The sequence below is a fragment of the Salarias fasciatus genome, chromosome 13, assembly GCF_902148845.1.
Source record: "Salarias fasciatus chromosome 13, fSalaFa1.1, whole genome shotgun sequence".
NCBI lineage: Eukaryota > Metazoa > Chordata > Actinopteri > Blenniiformes > Blenniidae > Salarias > Salarias fasciatus.
The window spans coordinates 17,124,145-17,141,616 of NC_043757.1; the positions used below are offsets into that span (position 1 = coordinate 17,124,145).

General features: G+C 42.1%; 2 protein-coding genes across 2 annotated transcripts; one reads left to right on the plus strand and one right to left on the minus strand.

The window, feature by feature from the left end:
• On the minus strand, positions 1-6,909 carry slc25a28 (solute carrier family 25 member 28). The gene is made up of 4 exons (XM_030106914.1): positions 6,428-6,909; positions 3,899-4,127; positions 2,073-2,129; positions 1-1,673 (listed from the first exon to the last, which is right to left on the minus strand). The coding sequence occupies exons 1-4, from the start codon at positions 6,770-6,772 to the stop codon at positions 1,108-1,110; spliced, it is 1,197 nt and encodes a 398-aa protein (XP_029962774.1). The 5' UTR covers positions 6,773-6,909; the 3' UTR covers positions 1-1,107.
• A 3,452-nt stretch (positions 6,910-10,361) lies between these two features.
• Positions 10,362-16,034, plus strand: pyroxd2 (pyridine nucleotide-disulphide oxidoreductase domain 2). Its single transcript, XM_030106778.1, has 16 exons — positions 10,362-10,491; positions 10,854-10,873; positions 10,984-11,077; positions 11,279-11,352; positions 11,453-11,608; positions 11,801-11,954; positions 12,069-12,130; positions 12,215-12,312; positions 12,433-12,574; positions 12,680-12,814; positions 12,893-12,965; positions 14,063-14,216; positions 14,471-14,622; positions 14,816-14,922; positions 15,273-15,393; positions 15,598-16,034. Exons 1-16 carry the CDS (start codon positions 10,368-10,370, stop codon positions 15,666-15,668), a joined length of 1,737 nt encoding a protein of 578 aa, XP_029962638.1. The 5' UTR covers positions 10,362-10,367; the 3' UTR covers positions 15,669-16,034.
• The last annotated feature ends 1,438 nt before the right edge of the window (positions 16,035-17,472 follow it).

Consider the following 17,472-nt stretch of genomic DNA (forward strand, 5'->3'; position numbering starts at 1 on the left):
TCTGATGAGCAGGGAGTAGAGTCCTGCTACTGCGTATTTATTCAACCAGTGCAATTCAGTGTCAGCAACAATCAGACATCAGTCAGTAAGAACGACAGCTTTCATTTGCGCGTACAGACATAGTTTGGATGTAAATGCTGATGAAATCCTGTGTGATGCCTCTCTTGAGGACAGTGTATGTTGCGCAGTCTTTGCTGTCAAGCACAAATATTCAGACTCAGTAGTTTACAGGGTGAAAACAGGCTGATACAGAAATGACATCTTAATGCCGCCACTTTTTTTTTTTTTTTTTGCTGTCAGATTGGTATTCAATGTGACTGGTAACAGAAGGAAGGAAAAAAAAAAAAAGAAAAACATGACAAATTAGATGGAAATAAAATATAATTTGAAGAATCACAATTAAGAAAAATAAATTAAAAACACTCATTTCAGACGACTAGAATTCAGTGAACATTGGTCTTAAACTTTGAAACCATCAAATATGTTGGACAACTTTTAAAATCACACAGTTCAGTTTATTTCATATTTAATTATTTCTTTCTCCAACTGACATGGGACATTCCTGGATTTGACACAAGTTCTTTAGAAGAGATTTTTGTGTTCATGCATGTCAGGAAATAACCAAACTTGATGAAATAAGCAGAGAATAGACTAACATCTCACTTCAAGATAAATTAACCTGAATGAACTTGAACTCCTTGTACTTCACTTAAAGGGGTCTGGAGACTCAGTGATTGAACAATCTAAATCCAGTTCTAGATCAGCAATGCCATTCAAACTAGTAGTTATAGTAACACTACCGCCCTCTACTGTTCTGGGCTGGAGCTCAGTTTGGGCAAAGCGCTCACTACAGAAACATTAAAAAAAAAAAAAAAAAAAAAAATCTCCTGATGAACTAGCCTCATAATACTGTGTGATGTTTTCTCCTAAATGGAATTCAAACCAACACGTAGTGCGGAAACCTTGTAGCAGAAACAACTATTCAAGCTGCATTTCAAGAAGTCTTTCTTATCGGCTATGTCTGAAAGCCAGAGGACAACTGAGGTGGGTTTTAGTCAGATTCTATGTGCGTATATTAATTTCTCTTCGCAGCCATATCGGAGATCTCTACAGCTCCACATCCATGTGCTGCTTCCTCCTCTTGTCGTGCTGATGCTTGGTGAGTCCGTACTTGAAGAACTCATAGACTGACCAGCTGATGGCCGTGGAGGGCATCTGGTAGATGACCCTGGCCTGGACGCCCTTGAAGAAGCCCTGCAGGCCGCCCAGCCGGTAAACTGTTCGGAAGGCGTGGGCCAGGCCTGAGATGTGTCTGTGGGCTTGGTGCTGGTTGGGGCCTTGGCCGGACGACAGGGAGCCGACGGTTATGGACTCCTGGGTGTTGAGCAGGGTCTTGCAGACGTCCAGCGGCGTGGTCGCCGCGGCCGCGATCGCCCCGGCCAGAGCTCCCGACAGCATGTGGGACGAGGGGTTGTAGTGTCTGTGGGGGTTGAGCAGCTCCTGGAGGTACTCGTAAGTCATGAAGTGGAGCGCCTGGAAGGGCACGTTCATGGTGAGCTGGGTGGTGTAGCTGCGGTAGAACGCGGCGGGGCCCTCTCTCTGCCACACGGCGCGTACACAGTCCATCACGCCGCCGTAGGGTGAGTTATACATCTGCATGCGCTGCTTCACAACTGGGGACGAGTCGGTGGAGGTTTTGATGTAGTTGAGGGCGAGAGGTGATCAGCATTGGCAGGACGATAGAAAAAAAAGACAAAAAAAAAAAAAAGAAATTAATAAAAACAAACCATCATTTCAATAAACACCCAGAAACATTCAGTGTGCTATTTTGCATGGACAGCTGCAGTCCGACACACAGCTGCACACTAGCACTCAGACCAGTGTCCTTCTACTGACATGTCTGGGCAGGTGGACAACAGACAGCTGTGACAGTGAGCCTGTAAGACTGCAGGGCTGAGGCCAACATGTGAGGATCCCAGCGTGGACACCTGCAAACGCCCGCAACTCGCAACTTTTCTTTTCAGAGAAACAGATTCAAACTTCCTGAAGCTACAGACGTGTTTCCCCCTCACCTTCAGCGGGATTCATGGCTGCATCGTGAAGCAGAGTGGCCACACACCCAGCAGCTCCTGAAACAAAAGCACCATGAAAATTACCACCTGTAGAAATAAATGTTGACAAATCAGAAACCACGCCGTTGTTTTCCCTCAGCCTTCAAATGCCTCATTTCCAAAAGCTGTGTGTGTCATGCACCAAGCAGCAGGTAACCAGAACGCAATGGCTGCATACTCTGTGCTGACTGGGGAGCAAAAATCTCTTCTAATCACTTTAAAGAGGCCAAACTTGAGCAAAGAGAGACACCTAGTGGTCAAATATGGCTTAATATTTTTAGACTTCACAACTAAACCACTGCAACTGCCTGTTTGTTTCATTCATTTGAACGCGTGTAAAAGCTCTAATCCTCCTGCTGCACTGCAAACTGGGAAACTAAAACACCTTAAGAAGTGCTCTCCACCTGATTCAGATCCAGCTCTGGTGCTTTCAGCATCAAACAAAGACGTCCAAACACAGCTTGATGCAGTCCTCACAGCTTCTGAATATACCTAACATGCCCAAAAGTTCAAACATCTCCTGAGTTTTTGCTCTGCACACCACCACAATGGATTTAAATTGGGGAAAAAAAAACATATCTAGCATGTCAATAATGACAGCTTGATCGACTTATTATTGAGTTGCCCTCACCAGGTTTGAAACATTTATACCCAAGTCAAGACGTTTCACATGCTCCTAGTGAATAAAAACACAACTGACCGTGAAGCAGCTGAAAGGTTTAACATAAAAATACTTCAGCTCCATTAAAAAAAGGAAAAAAACAAATTAAAATAAAGACGACTGTGGTGGTGTACATAAGTGCAATATTCAAAACAACAAGAAGCAGTCTAAAATGTGGATGTCTCTGAAATGTATCCAGAGTCACCACAGCTTGAACAACATGCACGATGTTCTATTTCCAGCATGACAAAAGATTAACTAAAATGTTAACATAACATCAGTTTAGTGTTCTCAAAGATGCGAGCTGTTGAAATTTAAAATGGAATAATACAGCCAGCTTCAATTTGCACTGCTCCATAGTCACCAGTTTAGCAAGACTCACTGGGTTGATCAAAAAAGGAAGCAGTCAAAACACACCGTCCGTATCATAAGACAGCCAATTTGACCCATTTCTAATCACTTCATTATTCCAGTTTCTACAAGATGATGCAGCGAGTCACTCCAACATATAGCGAGTTCTCAGGACAACAAAGGTTTTGTTGATCTAGTGGCAAGAAAAGCAATGGCTGACACTCCGAGCCTGTTTTACTAAAGAAAAAACTGAAACTCTGTCACCCAATGGACAGAACCGACTTTGCAACACTCTTGCATACTGCACCTTTAACCTTGAACCCGTGAGCTTGACCATCAAATGTGATGGGAGACAGAGAACTTACCCAACCTCTTCTAAACTGCAGAAGAAGAAAGAGACAGCAGGGTGAACAAGGAATAAGAAAAAAAAAAAAAAAAAAGTTGGCATTCAGAGAGAAGCTTCCAGGATGAAATGACTATTCTTTAGATGTGGTAACTTTGTTAAACTCATTCTGTCTCTCCTAAAAGCAGCTGAAAAGATGACAACTGTCTCTTTCACTGCCTGAGCTGTGAAAAGGCTTTATCTGACTGGACGCCCTGACAAAACACAAATGGGGCTGAGTCAGCAGATTCAGTGTGAGCTCGGCACCGGGCGTGAAGTTCCACCAGTGGTACATATCCACCCATATCCCCATGACTTCCCAGTTAGACATAACTACACAAGATCTGCATTCATGGTGTGTGTATGAATACATATATGCATGTTTTATGGTACCATTAGCCAAATGACTGTTAGCCCCTGGATGAATGACATCACTTAGAGTCTTTTTGAGTTTCTCATAGCTGGCAAAATAGAGCGCGTGAGCAGGTCCCGCCCCGACGGCCGTCGCATTCAGCCCCCTCAGCGGCCGCCAGACTCCTTCTGTGGCAACAATTCGGCGAAGGGCGTCCATCACATTCCTGTAGCGCGCTGCGGGGTCAGGCTGGAGGCTCTGCATTCGTGTCTGGAAGAGGCAGAGAGCGGAGAAATGTAGACAGGTTCAGATGCTCGTGTAGCTTTACATGCAATGCGCTTGGCCAGACTTGATTAAAATGGAACCCAGTGCATAATTTATGCTGAACCATATGTGTATCTGATCCAGCACCGAGTAGACGACAAAAAGAACGACAGGTCAAATGAGGAAAATGAGGTGTGTACTGTTTGTTGTTGAACATGCACGACTCAATACAAGGAAGTGAGCAGTTACAAGTGCCAAGGTCACAAAGGGACATAAGCCGACTTCCTTTAGGCCTCATTCCCCGGCTCAGACTCGGAGGTACGCCGTTCTCTCTTCCTGTGCATGCCCACATACATGCAAATTCCATAAACACCACCGTATTTTGGTTCTGCCAGCTGACAGGCAAGGTTGACTGGGGGCGAGAGCATCGAGGAACAGCAACATAATCTCCAAAATACCACACTTACAGCTGAACGGACAAGCTCGCGCCCCACTTTGTGTGTGCGTGCACTGCACCAGAAAAACACAAACACGGCCTTGTGTCTCTCTATAGCACAGTGGAGGAATGCAGGGCTTACGGGTGACACACAAGATTACTCACTCACTCCGCACAGGAGCGATGAGACGTTGTAATGTCGCCACTCTACTACTCATTCATTCATGGTGGTAAAATATGCAAACGTGCACGCAGGCCACACCAGCTCGACCATATGTCAGCTGTGTGTATGAGCCTAGGTTTACATAACTACAAAATATAGCTCGAAAGCAGATCTTAAGCCTAATGAAAACACAACACGTGGAACAATTGAAAGGAAAAATGCCGCAGACTGTAGCCGGTGACAGGCCGCATGCTTCTGTAGAGCTAAAGCTAATTGCTATGATTTAGAAAGCAATCCAAGGTGAATGGGAGTGTATTCTAAACTATAATTACACAACAGTCTCCTGAGATAGAAGCCTACTGTACACAAGGGAAAAGCTTTGAAATAGAAAGCAACCTGCAGAATTTAAGTAATGGCCAGATGTTATGAAAAGCTCAAGTATTTTTCAGGTCTGCAAATCCATGCTCATATTTATAGCAGCTATTTGACATAGGCATTCTCAGGTTATTTTAAGAAGATTTAATCTGCTTTATAAAAAATGTCCTTCACACCAAGTTGTAGCTAGGATGTAGCTAAGAGAGATGGTTAGAAACAAAGTAAATGCTTTATTACAGGGCATAAATGGTATCATCATGTATCTAAACCTTCTTCTTCAATATCTTACAACAAATAGGTTTTACTCACTTCATCAAAACACTTCAATTATCATGACTATGATATTAATTTAAGGCAATGTTTTAAAGTGTTGGAACAATTCTGCACATGTAATCGTCATAGTTTTACTTGTGCTTCCACTTTAAGCAAAGGGTTGTGTTTACACAGGTAGATGGACTTGAGGGAAGACTGTGTGTACTTTTGCGGCCTAATATAAACATTACTCCTGCTAAGGTTCAGGGTTAAACTGAGGTGTACGTACAGGTGAAAAAGACATGGATGGAGCATTGACAGCCTTTCAGTCTGACAACTACAGCTGACTATACTCAGCACATTGTCTTGTCCTTTTTTGCACAATGCCAATCACTTGATCACTGACCTCTTTAGACAACAGGTCAAGCCTCCTTGTGTGTCTTTGTAGAACAAATCTAAATCAGATCTCAGGGATCAGATGACAGACTGCGTGAGTCAAGTGATCAAGCAGGAGACATGATGCTCAGTGAAAGGATGGTAGTAGTAAACAAAACAGATCCTGGAGGCTTATTTCTCCCAGAACTGTGGTGTAATTCATTCCTGTGTGTCATATAATAACAAGAGGGAGGAAGAGAGTAAGATGATAGAAGCAAAAGAAATAAAAGCAGCTAGAAGTTATTTTTAAAAAGCAGATGACATCTCCCACCTTTACTAGCTGGTACTTAACAGATAGTGGACTTTACTTTAACTTATCCAGTGGTGACTAAACCAGTTAAACTTTGACGGTGAACTGGTTTTATGCCAGTTCAATAGTTTCCTGTTTGCTCACTCCGAGTTACATTTAGATAAAGACCAGTAAAGCTTCACCCAGACTGGAGTTGTAGCAACATGCTAACCAGTTAGCTGGTAGTGCTGACCTTGTCCTCACATCCGTCAGCTCTGCAGCGTGTTTATGTTAGCCAGCGAGCTAACGAGCTAAGCTAACACGCATGACGACTCCTGGAACAACACACACGCAGAGCACAGCACACACCGGGCAGGGAAATGCGTTCACCAAACTCTACGGAAAGCCACCGATACCTTGACACAGTCGATGGGGAACATAAGGCAGTGCTCCATAATCCCGGCCACGGCTCCAGCCAACATGTGGGTGCTAGTGGAGGCTCCCTGTGGTAAACCCTCATAGTCTGGCTCAGAGTCCTCTGCTTGTGCATCTTGTGCACTACAGATGATATTAACAGTCTGCAACTCCGCTTCCCCCGCGATCCGGGGCGTCAGGCTCCCTACGATACTTTCAGAAACTCCCCAGAATCTGCCCCCGAGCCATCGAACTTCTGCCCCGGCAGAGGCTCCAGCAACCCCAGGATCAGCGCCCGTAGTCTCCGCTGTCATCCGACGCCTCCTCACGAATCCATCTGCTTCCATGAGAAACAAGGTGATGCGTGAAGCGTTTCGGCGGGTGATCTCAGACCCACAGTTTTACATTCCCATGGGGTTGTTTAGCGGCCCCTTCCCCTCGGCGCACCCTTCCCTCCCCGCCTCTGCTCTCCGTGCAGCCCGGGAGGCCGTTACCGACAGGACGAGCCCAGCAACGGGCCGCGACGGGGAAGTCGTCCCTGATTGGGCCAAGCGGGCATGTCCTCCTCTTCCTATTGGCTGACAGAGATGTCAATCATGCTGGTGTTTTGGCGAAGCCTTCAGAAACTGTCATATGGCGCTGGGCACGAGGTGTGACCTGGTGGTCCCGCATCTGTGAAAGCCATCAAGACTCAGAAGTCACTTTAGGTCAGTCTAGAAAAAAAAAAAGAAATAAAGAAAGAAAACAAACAAACAAACAAACAAAAACCAACAAACCACATATTTGAGATTATCTGGTGATTTAAAAAAATACTCCTCCTACCCTAAGTCATAAGCAGAATAAAGGTGGGGTGTTCGGGATGGATGTGAGCAGTCAGAGTGACAGGTGCCAGGTTGAGTAGACACATTCGGCTGATGGCGCTGATAGTCTTCCCTCTTGTAATCTTGAAGCAGTGTATGGCTAAAGGAGCTCTTCAGCCCTGTCAAGGAAGATTATTGTCCATCATAGATAACAGCTTGGACACTGATCCCCTCACACATCTCCAGTGAGCAACACAGGACAGAGCCGGGCCACTCGCTAAGTTTCATTCACCATTGAAGCGCCACTCACCCGCTGTATGATGCCTCACACCACCATGATGGAGCTCCCTGCACCTCAAAAACCTATTTCCAGTGCTGTGGATTCCAGATTACATAAGCAAATGTGAAACAAGACACAAATAATGTCCAAATATGAAGTGCACTTTTAAAAATATACTAATAATACTTAGCAAAAAAGTTGAAAAATTAAAAAAGAAAAATCTACTTGACACAATATAAACTCTACTTGATAATCTGAATAACAGAGTATAGGTAGATGGGCTAATATAGATTACCTATGTCTCTCTTCTAGCCTGCTCCCCCCCCCCCCCCCCCCCCCCCCCCCTCTCTCTCATTTAGAACTGTTGGGCTATCTGTTAAAGTGCATAGAAATGACTGTAGAAATGATTTGGCACTAAATAAATAAAGGTGAATTGAATTGAATGGTGAGTTGTGTTCTATATTTTACAATGTCATAAAAGTTTTAATGAAAATGTCATGATGTCATAATGATATTTACATTAAATACTTAATAATTGAATGAAATATGATGCACTTTATTGTATTTTGTGAAAAAAGAAGGTTGCTTTAAAACTGATACATTATTGCCACTCCTGTCAAGAAAGTTCTAAATGTTGACATCCTCTGATTTGCATAGCTGCTCATTTGCATATTTAGGTCAAATTAGATGATGACGTCATTAAAAACTGATACAATGTTGCCAAATCCTCAGTCAGGACAGTTCTAAATGACGTCATCATCCAATTTACATAGCTGCTCATTTGAATAAGTAGGTCAAACTGAACTTCATTATGAAGACCAGTGATGGGAGTAATGACGTTAAGATAAACAGTGTTACCATCTTTAATAACGAGTAATCAAACTAATGACTTTTAGGTGTGGAGAATTCTGTCAACAATTTTGAATTTTTGTTATAATTATACTTTGTGTTGTAATCTATTTACTACTACACCAGTTTATAAGGCTTGTGTATTTTTGATGCCCTTTGCCAATTTTTTTTAGTTGGTTGAATTGTAAGGGGAGAGAGGAAATTCTTCATTTTTTTAAAAACTTGGTAACATTTTTAACCTTATCGATATGTACAAAAAATAGTGTCTTTATTTATTACTTAAAGAAAAGAATCCATTAAGACACGAGATGATCTCTCCACACTGCAGCACCTTTTATAGACTGCTGAGAGACCCTTTATTATTGAATGATTATGCATGCTGGCAGGCCTAACATCCTCGCCACAGAACTCCTCTGCTTGGAGGTATGGGATCACATTTTTTCCAGAAAATAGGGTAATTGTGTTTTGGTGCGGAGCTGTTATAACATAATTGAATTTTCCCCTTTATTGCCTGGGAGAGCCTTCAAGGGCTGCAGTGTTGAATTTCTGCCGACAAAGGGGAATGAAGTGTTAATTTCTGCTTACAAGAACAAAATCTCCTGCCTGGATTTTCTGATCTAGTTATGGTTGATTGGTTGTTGTCCGCAGACGTTCCTTAAAGGAACACCAAGTGGACGGCATATCAGGATCATTTCTCTTTCCTGAAACTAATGCTACTCTAATACACCAAGGGAGATGCATGTTAAGTCTAGCAGGAAACTCTAGATCACCTTATCGCCTCATTTCATTCCCTCGGCTAAGAGAGTGCACAATCTATAAAAACCTCAGGAATTATTTTACACTGTCTAAGCAAAACAAAGTCAAAAATCCACATTATACAGACAAGATGAGAAGATAATTTGGTTATGTTCTGCTGTGTTTGGTTGTTTTTGCTCCAATTATCACCTTTTCTTCCTTAGATCCCAGCAGGCCCTCTCTCTCCTTGGCCTGCATTCCCCCTTAGGAAGCTGCTGAGGCCGATGCTGCATTATCTATAGCCTCTTGTCTCATTAATGCTTGGTGAATGAACCACAAGGCCAAGATGACATCTTCAACAGCTGCACTAGGAAACCATCCCACGTTAAGAGCTCATCTTAAAGCTCTTAAGGTGGGCTCTTACCTTGAGATGACTTAAGTTCAGCCCCATTACCAGATGACAGAGGAAGCTTGAAAGGAGAATACAGTTCTAATACTTTTTTATGTGTAGAAAACAAATGCACAAAAATGACAAAATAAAAATAAGACCTTTTCGGATTGATAAAATATACAATAATGACTTTAATTAATAGTTGTCATGATGTAAATGTTAATCCAGGTAAAATATGACTCTACTGGGCAAGATCAGGACGTGATATCAACTTCAGATCAGGACGTGATATCAACTTTGTCGAGATTTCATCTCCATAACACCTGTTTCCTCATGTATGTAGAAAACCTGAGAATCTGGTCTGAATGTAACAATGGCGCCACCTAATGGACAATGACATAATGCTACTACAAGCATAAACTATAAATATACTAGGTTTGCCATTCGTTTTTCACCTTTTTTAGAAAAACAGTGATTACAAAAATATAAATTACTGCAACATCGTCGACTTTATTTTTATTCCCATATCGTCTCTGTTTTGGTTAAGCAGTCTGTCTGCTATAGGAAGGAAGTGTTGTCACACTTTTGGTTTTTACTTTTGGTTGTTATGTTACAATTATTCTTCAAAATATGTGACAGTGATGAATCTTGCATAGAATCCAGATCCCGGATGTGAATCAAATACAAATAATAATGTTACCGCGCAGTCCAATTATAGAGGAAACATAATTAGTTTTCCTCATTATATGTAGACATATTTCTGTCTGAAAACCTCATAACAGGATTTTTCAGTGGATCCTGGGAGTTTGAGGAAACCGGATCTACTTGAAGCACTTTGGGAAGAAAGTGGGAGGGATTGACGAGGAATAACACATCAAACTACAACCATGGCTGCAGCTGCATGGACCGACCGCGGACGGAGGGCCGTGACTCTCCTGAAAACGGCGACCGGATCCCGATCGAGTCACACCGGGTTGAGATCCCAGTACGACGCGCTGGTGATCGGCGGAGGTGAGATCCGCGGACGGTCCTGAGAAACCCGCAGAAAAACAGGCGCCGATTTATAACAGTGCGGGCCTCGTCCTGCAGAAATGATGCAACAAAAATTCCAAAATACAGAGTTAGAGTGAACTTGAGAAAGTTGTTACCTGATGAGGGATCTGAGCCGGAGCTGTTTGGAGCTGCGCATTTGTGCGCAATGGCAGCTAAAGATGCATTCAGTTTGACTGTAAATAAAAAAAAAATGCAATACAGCATGTTGAGTTTCTTTATTTATTTATTCATTTGTAATAGGCCTCAGCACGTTCTGCTTCGTGTGAATTGATGAGTAATTTGCAGGAAAATGATTTCACGTACTTTGTGTTTGGTTGCAGGACACAATGGACTGGTGGCTGTAAGTTCATGTTTTCCTCACTCAGCATAACGTGCTGCAAAAGGTAGATCGTGAAGCAACGGGGTAAAGGTGGTGTGTTCGTGTTCGTGTTCGTGTTCGTGCGCGTGCAGGCCGCCTATCTGCAGAAGGGAGGGCTGAGGACGGCAGTGCTGGAGCGCAGACACGTGCTGGGAGGTGCAGCTGTGTCAGAAGAGATTGTACCTGGTAGGAAAACACACACTCCAATCAATCGAGATCATTGATGAACAAAAGGGAATTTCAGAAAAATCATATGGATTATATATAGTTATATAGTAACAAACACAACAGACACACCAAAAAGTCAGAATCTACCAGTGTGTTGGAAATCACCTGTTATAATCTGTTGAATAAACAAATAAATATAAATAACACTCCTGATTGCAGGTTTCCACTTCTCTAGGTGCTCCTACTTGCTCAGCTTGTTACGGCCGCACATTTATGAGGACTTGGAGCTGAAGGTAGTCAAAATCAACACAGGCAAAGCAAAACAAGCTGAATGACTTATTATTTTTTTCTTTGTTATTGTTTTCTTGACCCACATTTGTGTTTGTTCTTCAGAAACATGGCTTGAAGGTGTATATGAGGGACCCCCATGCTTTTACCCCCATGCTGGAGGAAGGGGTGGGAGGTGCCCCACCAAGGTCTCTCACTCTGGGCTCCGATCTGGCCATGAATCAGCAGGAGATCGAGAAGTTTTCACAGAAGGATGCTAAGGTTATTGTTGTCCTTGAAAGTGGTTGATTAGCATTACATGAGTTAAAGATTTTGTTATTGCATATTTAAAAATTGATCAATACATCTTCAGGAATTAATGGTTTCTCACTGTGTTTTTTTTGGAATTTACCTTTCCTTCACTCTTCAAGTAAAGCATTTCCAAATTCTAATGGCCGCTCACATTGTTTCCAGGCTTATCCAGAGTTTCTTGCACATCTTGAAAAGCTGGCAGCAGCTGTGCACCCTCTGCTGGATGCTCCTCCTGTCGATATTCCCGGCGTCACTGCCGGCTCCTTCAGGAAGAGGCTGGCAGCAGCTCACACACTGAAGCCTATCATCAGCTGTGGTGAACATTTCATATCATAATTTCTTATCAGAACAAGAAACTGCATCCCATTTATTTACTGTTTGACTGAGTCAAGTGTGAATCTTGAGGTCTGCTTTATTTCTGAATGTGAAGGTTTGAAACTGGGAAGAAACATTCCAGACTTTTATGAGATTATAACTGCACCAATAATGAAGGTTTGTGATTTGCTTTGCAAGTTTGGCCTTCAGTTGTCGTTGTGTATCAACCACACATTCGCTGACTCGTGTTTCATGTCAAAGATTCTTACTCGTTGGTTTGAATCGGAGCCGCTGAGAGCAACGCTGGCTACTGACGGCGTGATAGGAGCCATGACCAGTCCCAGCAATCCTGGTAGTGGGTAAGACATCTAAAAACTGATTCCCCCCACCCCTTTTTTTTTTTTTGCTAACTATAATAATAACAGCATGTTCTAACTGTGAATTGTCAAAAACACAGAATTTTTGATCTTGCCTGTAAGGTATGTCCTGTTGCACCATGTGATGGGAGAGCTGGAGAAGGAAAAGGGAGCATGGGGTTATGTCGAAGGAGGCATGGGAGGCGTGTCTCAGGCTATGGCCCGTGCTGCTAGATCCTATGGTGTAGATATTTTCACTGAAAAGGTACAGTTTTGCCATTTTAAAGAATAGTAGCCTTTCTTTGTTGTTATTGCTCTGTTTTGTTTTGTTTTTTTTAATTATAAAAAAAAAAACCTACTCCCCTGACAGGAAGTCGAACAGGTCCTTATCGGTCCTGATGGTGCTGCGAAGGGAGTGGTGCTGAAGGATGGCACAGAGATCCACAGTCGAGTGGTTTTATCAAACGCCACCCCGCATGTTACCTTCAAGAAGCTCACACCGCAGGTAATGAGGAAATTAAAAGACCTCGTGGAAGCACTGCGTCAGATTATAATCTTGTTCTGCCTTCTGTTGTCATTGCAGGCTTCACTTCCTCCAGAGTTCATCAAAGCCGTGGATCAGATAGACTACACCTCACCTGTGACCAAGATCAATGGTACATCGGTTTAGATTTCATCAGATCACTTTCAATTTAATCATGATTGCATGTATATTTTAAATGGAGACACTATTAAAAGAATGGATTTTCTCCAGGTCCAGGTTCTCCAGCCTTGGTTTGAGTAGTTTAATCTGTGACTCATCAGCAATCCTAAAATGAAGCTTTCCAGAGGTTTCGAGAATGCTTAAACAGAAAGATGATCGTATCAGAAAATAGCAATAACATGAAGGTATTCTCACATGTAGAAGAAAGGACATGAAGGAACAGCTTTTAATTGACTCATTCACAAGCTTCAGCTCTTTGATGTTTGTTTTCCCTTCAAACCTCACTCTCAGTAGACATCAGAAGTACAGAATTAAAAAAAACAGTGTACAGAGCTTATGGTTTTCTTGCTACTTCACCAGCGAAGTTAAGTGTGATTATGTAAAGCCCTTCATCTCAAGAGATTTGATCTGTTTTTATGTGCAGTGAACTTGTATTTACACAATTTACTGAGATGTGTGTGGTCAAGTGTCGGAGTAGATCAGTCCCTGAAGCAGTGAGAGCTTATTGTGGCAGGAAACTGTAAAACATACAAAAATCCACAGGTATGAAGAGTTCTTCAGTTTCCTGGGTTGTACTATTTGTAGCTCCTCGGTTAATTACAGTGTAGTCGGAGCTGTAAAGGTGTAATTACTGAGGAAGTTTTCACTTCAGACTAATCCTTAATGGTGTTTTTCGTCTTAGGCTGAATTACAGTCTTGTTTCCTTTGTGGAATTGAACAGCCACAGTCTAAAACTGGTTGCACGCAGCAACTGTTAGCCTGAGCATTGTAACACCACTGATAATGCGTAAACTTTGATATTGATAATCACAACTCTACCATTTAAATTCGTTTTTTTCATTCTTGTTTTTTATTTTATTCCCCGTTGTTTTTGGTCTTATCAGTTATATTCCGTGAGGCACTTTGAACTGTATCCTGCATGAAAAGCACTCTCTAGATTTGATTTTTGGATAAATGGAAAGCCTAATGCTTGGCAAAATGTTTTATTGAAATATGAAATAATAAGCTAATTCTACATCTTTTTATTTTTTCTGCATTCTGGCTTTCCAGTGGCTGTAGACAAGCTTCCAAACTTCCTAGCTTCTCCTACTCCGGATGATAAACCTGGACCTCACCATCAGTGCTCCATTCATCTCAACTGTGAAAACGTGGAAGTCCTGGAGACCGCATACAAGGAGGCCATGAATGGACGGATCTCAACTAGGTAAATATGTTATCGTATGTCCAGGAGGTAAGTTATGTTCGTCAAATGTTTAGCTTCAAAAGCCAGTTATATAGTTTACCAGAAAAAAAGTGTCAATATGTGAGTGTTGGTAACCGTGTGGTCATGAAGAGGCTGCTGGCATGTTTCATGTTCGCTGTGTTTTTGGATGTGATGTGATCCAGTATCAGCAGACCTAACTTTGTTTTCGTGGACTCATAACTCACCCAGTCAATGTCTTACCATATCCCTGTTAGACCCATGCTGGAGATGACCATCCCCTCTGTGTTGGATCCCACTCTGGCCCCCCCTGGCTGCCATGTGGTGTCACTGTTCACTCAGTTCACGCCGTACCACATAGAAGGCAGAGAGTGGACTGACGAGGACCGGGAGGCCTATGCTGACAATGGTTAGAAATACAACTGTACTAGGGACTTATTCAAATCTGATCAATCTTCACCTTTCAGTATTTTCCTGTTTTTTCTGGCCACAGCAGATCTTCTTCTGGTTCCCTCCCACTTCACATCAATCATCTTTGAAATTACCTTCATTTGAAAATATCTGAGTAAATGTTGTAATCACACTGTGTTTCTCTTTTCTAGTCTTTGACTGGGTGGAGCAGTATGCCCCTGGCTTTAAGAAGTCAGTGGTGGGCAGGGACATCCTGGCTCCTCCTGACCTGGAGAGGATCTTTGGGCTGACTGGAGGGGTACGTCCACCGCACGCAATACGGAGGCAATTTGAATGTTGACACTTGACGTATTTGCTTCAAACAAACAGCGGTTCACTCGATTAGGGACTGATCTGCATCCTGTACAGTGTTTCCACTCCCACTGAGAGATGGGGCTGTCGTACGAGCAGTTAATGGTTATAAATGGTTTTACCACATGAGACAGAATCAAAGTTCACACCCGCTGTGTGACGCTCGTCAGCTGAACTCAGTTTTCTTGTGTTATGAGTCCAACAATGAAGCTGGCACAAATCATTTCCATAGTGTCATATTTACATTTAAAAAACACTTTTTTAACAAAGGTAAATGATTTGTTGTTGTTTTTACAGAATATCTTCCATGGATCGATGTCACTGGACCAGCTGTACTTAGCGCGACCTTTGCCTTCTCTCTCAGACTACCGTTCACCAATCACAGGGCTCTATCTCTGCGGCAGTGGCAGTCATCCAGGTTTGTTTGAATATACAGCTGAATATTGAATTTCAAATATGCCCGATTTTTATGTGTAATGTGATCATTATTTTTTACTTGCTATTTTAATTTCTGTCCTGTTGATGAACTTTGGAGTTTTAAATTGGATGTATGCAGTTTCCCTCTGCAGGATAACACTGGAATATACTTTTCTTTTGTTCTTTTTTGCTTGATGATGTGTAGGTGGTGGCGTCATGGGCTCTCCTGGTTGGAACGCAGCTCTTACTGCATTGGCTGATCTGAAACGCCAGTGAGACGACGGACAGCGTCAGTGTGTGGTCCGTCCATCCACAGACTTCCTCTTTTGGATGTGCTGTTTTTAGCCATGATGACCAAGTTGAGTGTCTGGTAGTATGAGATGAAAAAGACCAGAAAATGCTCATTTAAACAGACTTCAAGACTTTCATTAAGTCAACCATGTGAAGAGACTGAAGCAAACTGGCACAAACTCATGAAGTATAACTGAGCTGGCAAAACTATTACTAAGATCAGCTCATGACTGGAATCAAATCTATTTCTATGATGTTCCCATTTTGCTAATGAAATGAACTCAAATTGTGTAATGATGAAAATTATGCACAATGGAATTTTACCGTCTAAATAAACTCAAATGAACTGGATCCCCTCTTTTTCCATTTCTTTCAAGCTATTACCGCTGTTTGATGTTGCAGTTTCTTCACTGAGATTAATGCCACTAATAACTTTTTTTTGAATTACTTTGAGAGCTTATCACGATGTTATTAGAAACAGTAATGATGGTGCCGCAAAGCAGCGAAATGATTTCCAGACCTTTACTTCAATATTGAAACTTTTGCTTTAGTTACTGTAACATGTGAAGTGTGTGTGTGTGTGTGTGTGTGTGTGTGTGTGTGTGTGTGTGTGTGTGTGTGTCTATTTTATTAGCATTACATTGTTCAGTGTTTTGAAAAATTGGATATTATTTATCACTACATAAAGTCAAAATGTTAACAGTGAAGTCATGATGTTGGGTAAAATGCAAAATATTACATTAAAATAAATTTGCTATAATTTACCACCTTTTATTGAGCCCGTGGGAAAGGGCACCCTTTTAATTGAATGGAGCAGATGTTTTGTTGGTTTACATTCTGTTGAAGGGTGTTTTTATTACCGTGCTGACATATGACAATGTGGTTGCGTCACAATAGAAATACCTGTCTATGGCGCAGTCTATTTCAGCACCGTCGAAAGCTAAAACATAGCTAATGATACATCTCTGAGGGCCTTTAAGGAAAACAAATTTCACTTGTGAGCATGAAATGTATGGCAGAGATGATCAGATCAATCCAGACTGTCTGCCTAACAGCAATTTTAAAAACAAAATCAAGATGTATGGCAAAACTGTTGAAATGTTTAGAACTGCTAAAGTCTTTGGATGACTTCATATATTCAAATGTAGCCACAATAACTCCACAAATGTGATATTCTGACACTCTAGTCATGTTCTGCTTCTGATATGCTGTAATATCCAGGATGAGAGTAGCTGGTGGAGACTTTTAACATCTCTGGTCCATGTGTTGCAAAATGATTGAGGATACAATTTAATACTTCAGTCATGGACAAGGTAACAAAAGTCAGATGTTGTTTTTAGATGTTATGCAGTCAAGGTTGAAACATCATTGGATAAGATCAACAGATCATTCTAAAACTTGCACCATTCCATCCTCTCGAATATCTTGGAAAAAATATGGGTGGACTAAGCTTGCTGTGATATTAGAGCAATAATCACCTAATCATTTAAAAGAAAAATAGAAATAAAACATATGCTGGAAAACGAGACAGGCCTCATGTAGTGGTTAACACAATGCACTTCCTGTCTTCATTCAAAAGGGATTTTCAAGTGAATCCAGGTTTTGTGGAAAATTAAGTTAAAAAACAAACAAACAAAGAAGAAAACTCCTCGTCTGAAGCTCATTTGAACACCTGTACTGGTTTATCTGTGTAAGTTGGGGCGAGGAGAGGCGCGCGTGCTGCTGCGCCTTTAAGACGCCGCTCAGGGTGGACCCTGCGTCGGGGCTTGACGCTCAGGAAGTGGATTAA

Excerpts from the sequence above, each read along its gene's own strand:
- pyroxd2 (XM_030106778.1), top strand. The coding sequence starts at position 10,368 with ATGGCTGCAGCTGCATGGACCGACCGCGGACGGAGGGCCGTGACTCTC. Across the intron at positions 11,955-12,068 it reads GAAGCCTATCATCAGCTGTG|GTTTGAAACTGGGAAGAAAC; the intron begins GTGAACATTTCA and ends CTGAATGTGAAG. Across the intron at positions 12,575-12,679 it reads TAGATATTTTCACTGAAAAG|GAAGTCGAACAGGTCCTTAT; the intron begins GTACAGTTTTGC and ends CTCCCCTGACAG.
- slc25a28 (XM_030106914.1), bottom strand. The coding sequence starts at position 6,772 with ATGGAAGCAGATGGATTCGTGAGGAGGCGTCGGATGACAGCGGAGACT. Across the intron at positions 4,128-6,427 it reads TCCCCATCGACTGTGTCAAG|ACACGAATGCAGAGCCTCCA; the intron begins GTATCGGTGGCT and ends TGCCTCTTCCAG. Across the intron at positions 2,130-3,898 it reads TAACAGTCATTTGGCTAATG|GAGCTGCTGGGTGTGTGGCC; the intron begins GTACCATAAAAC and ends CTTTTGTTTCAG.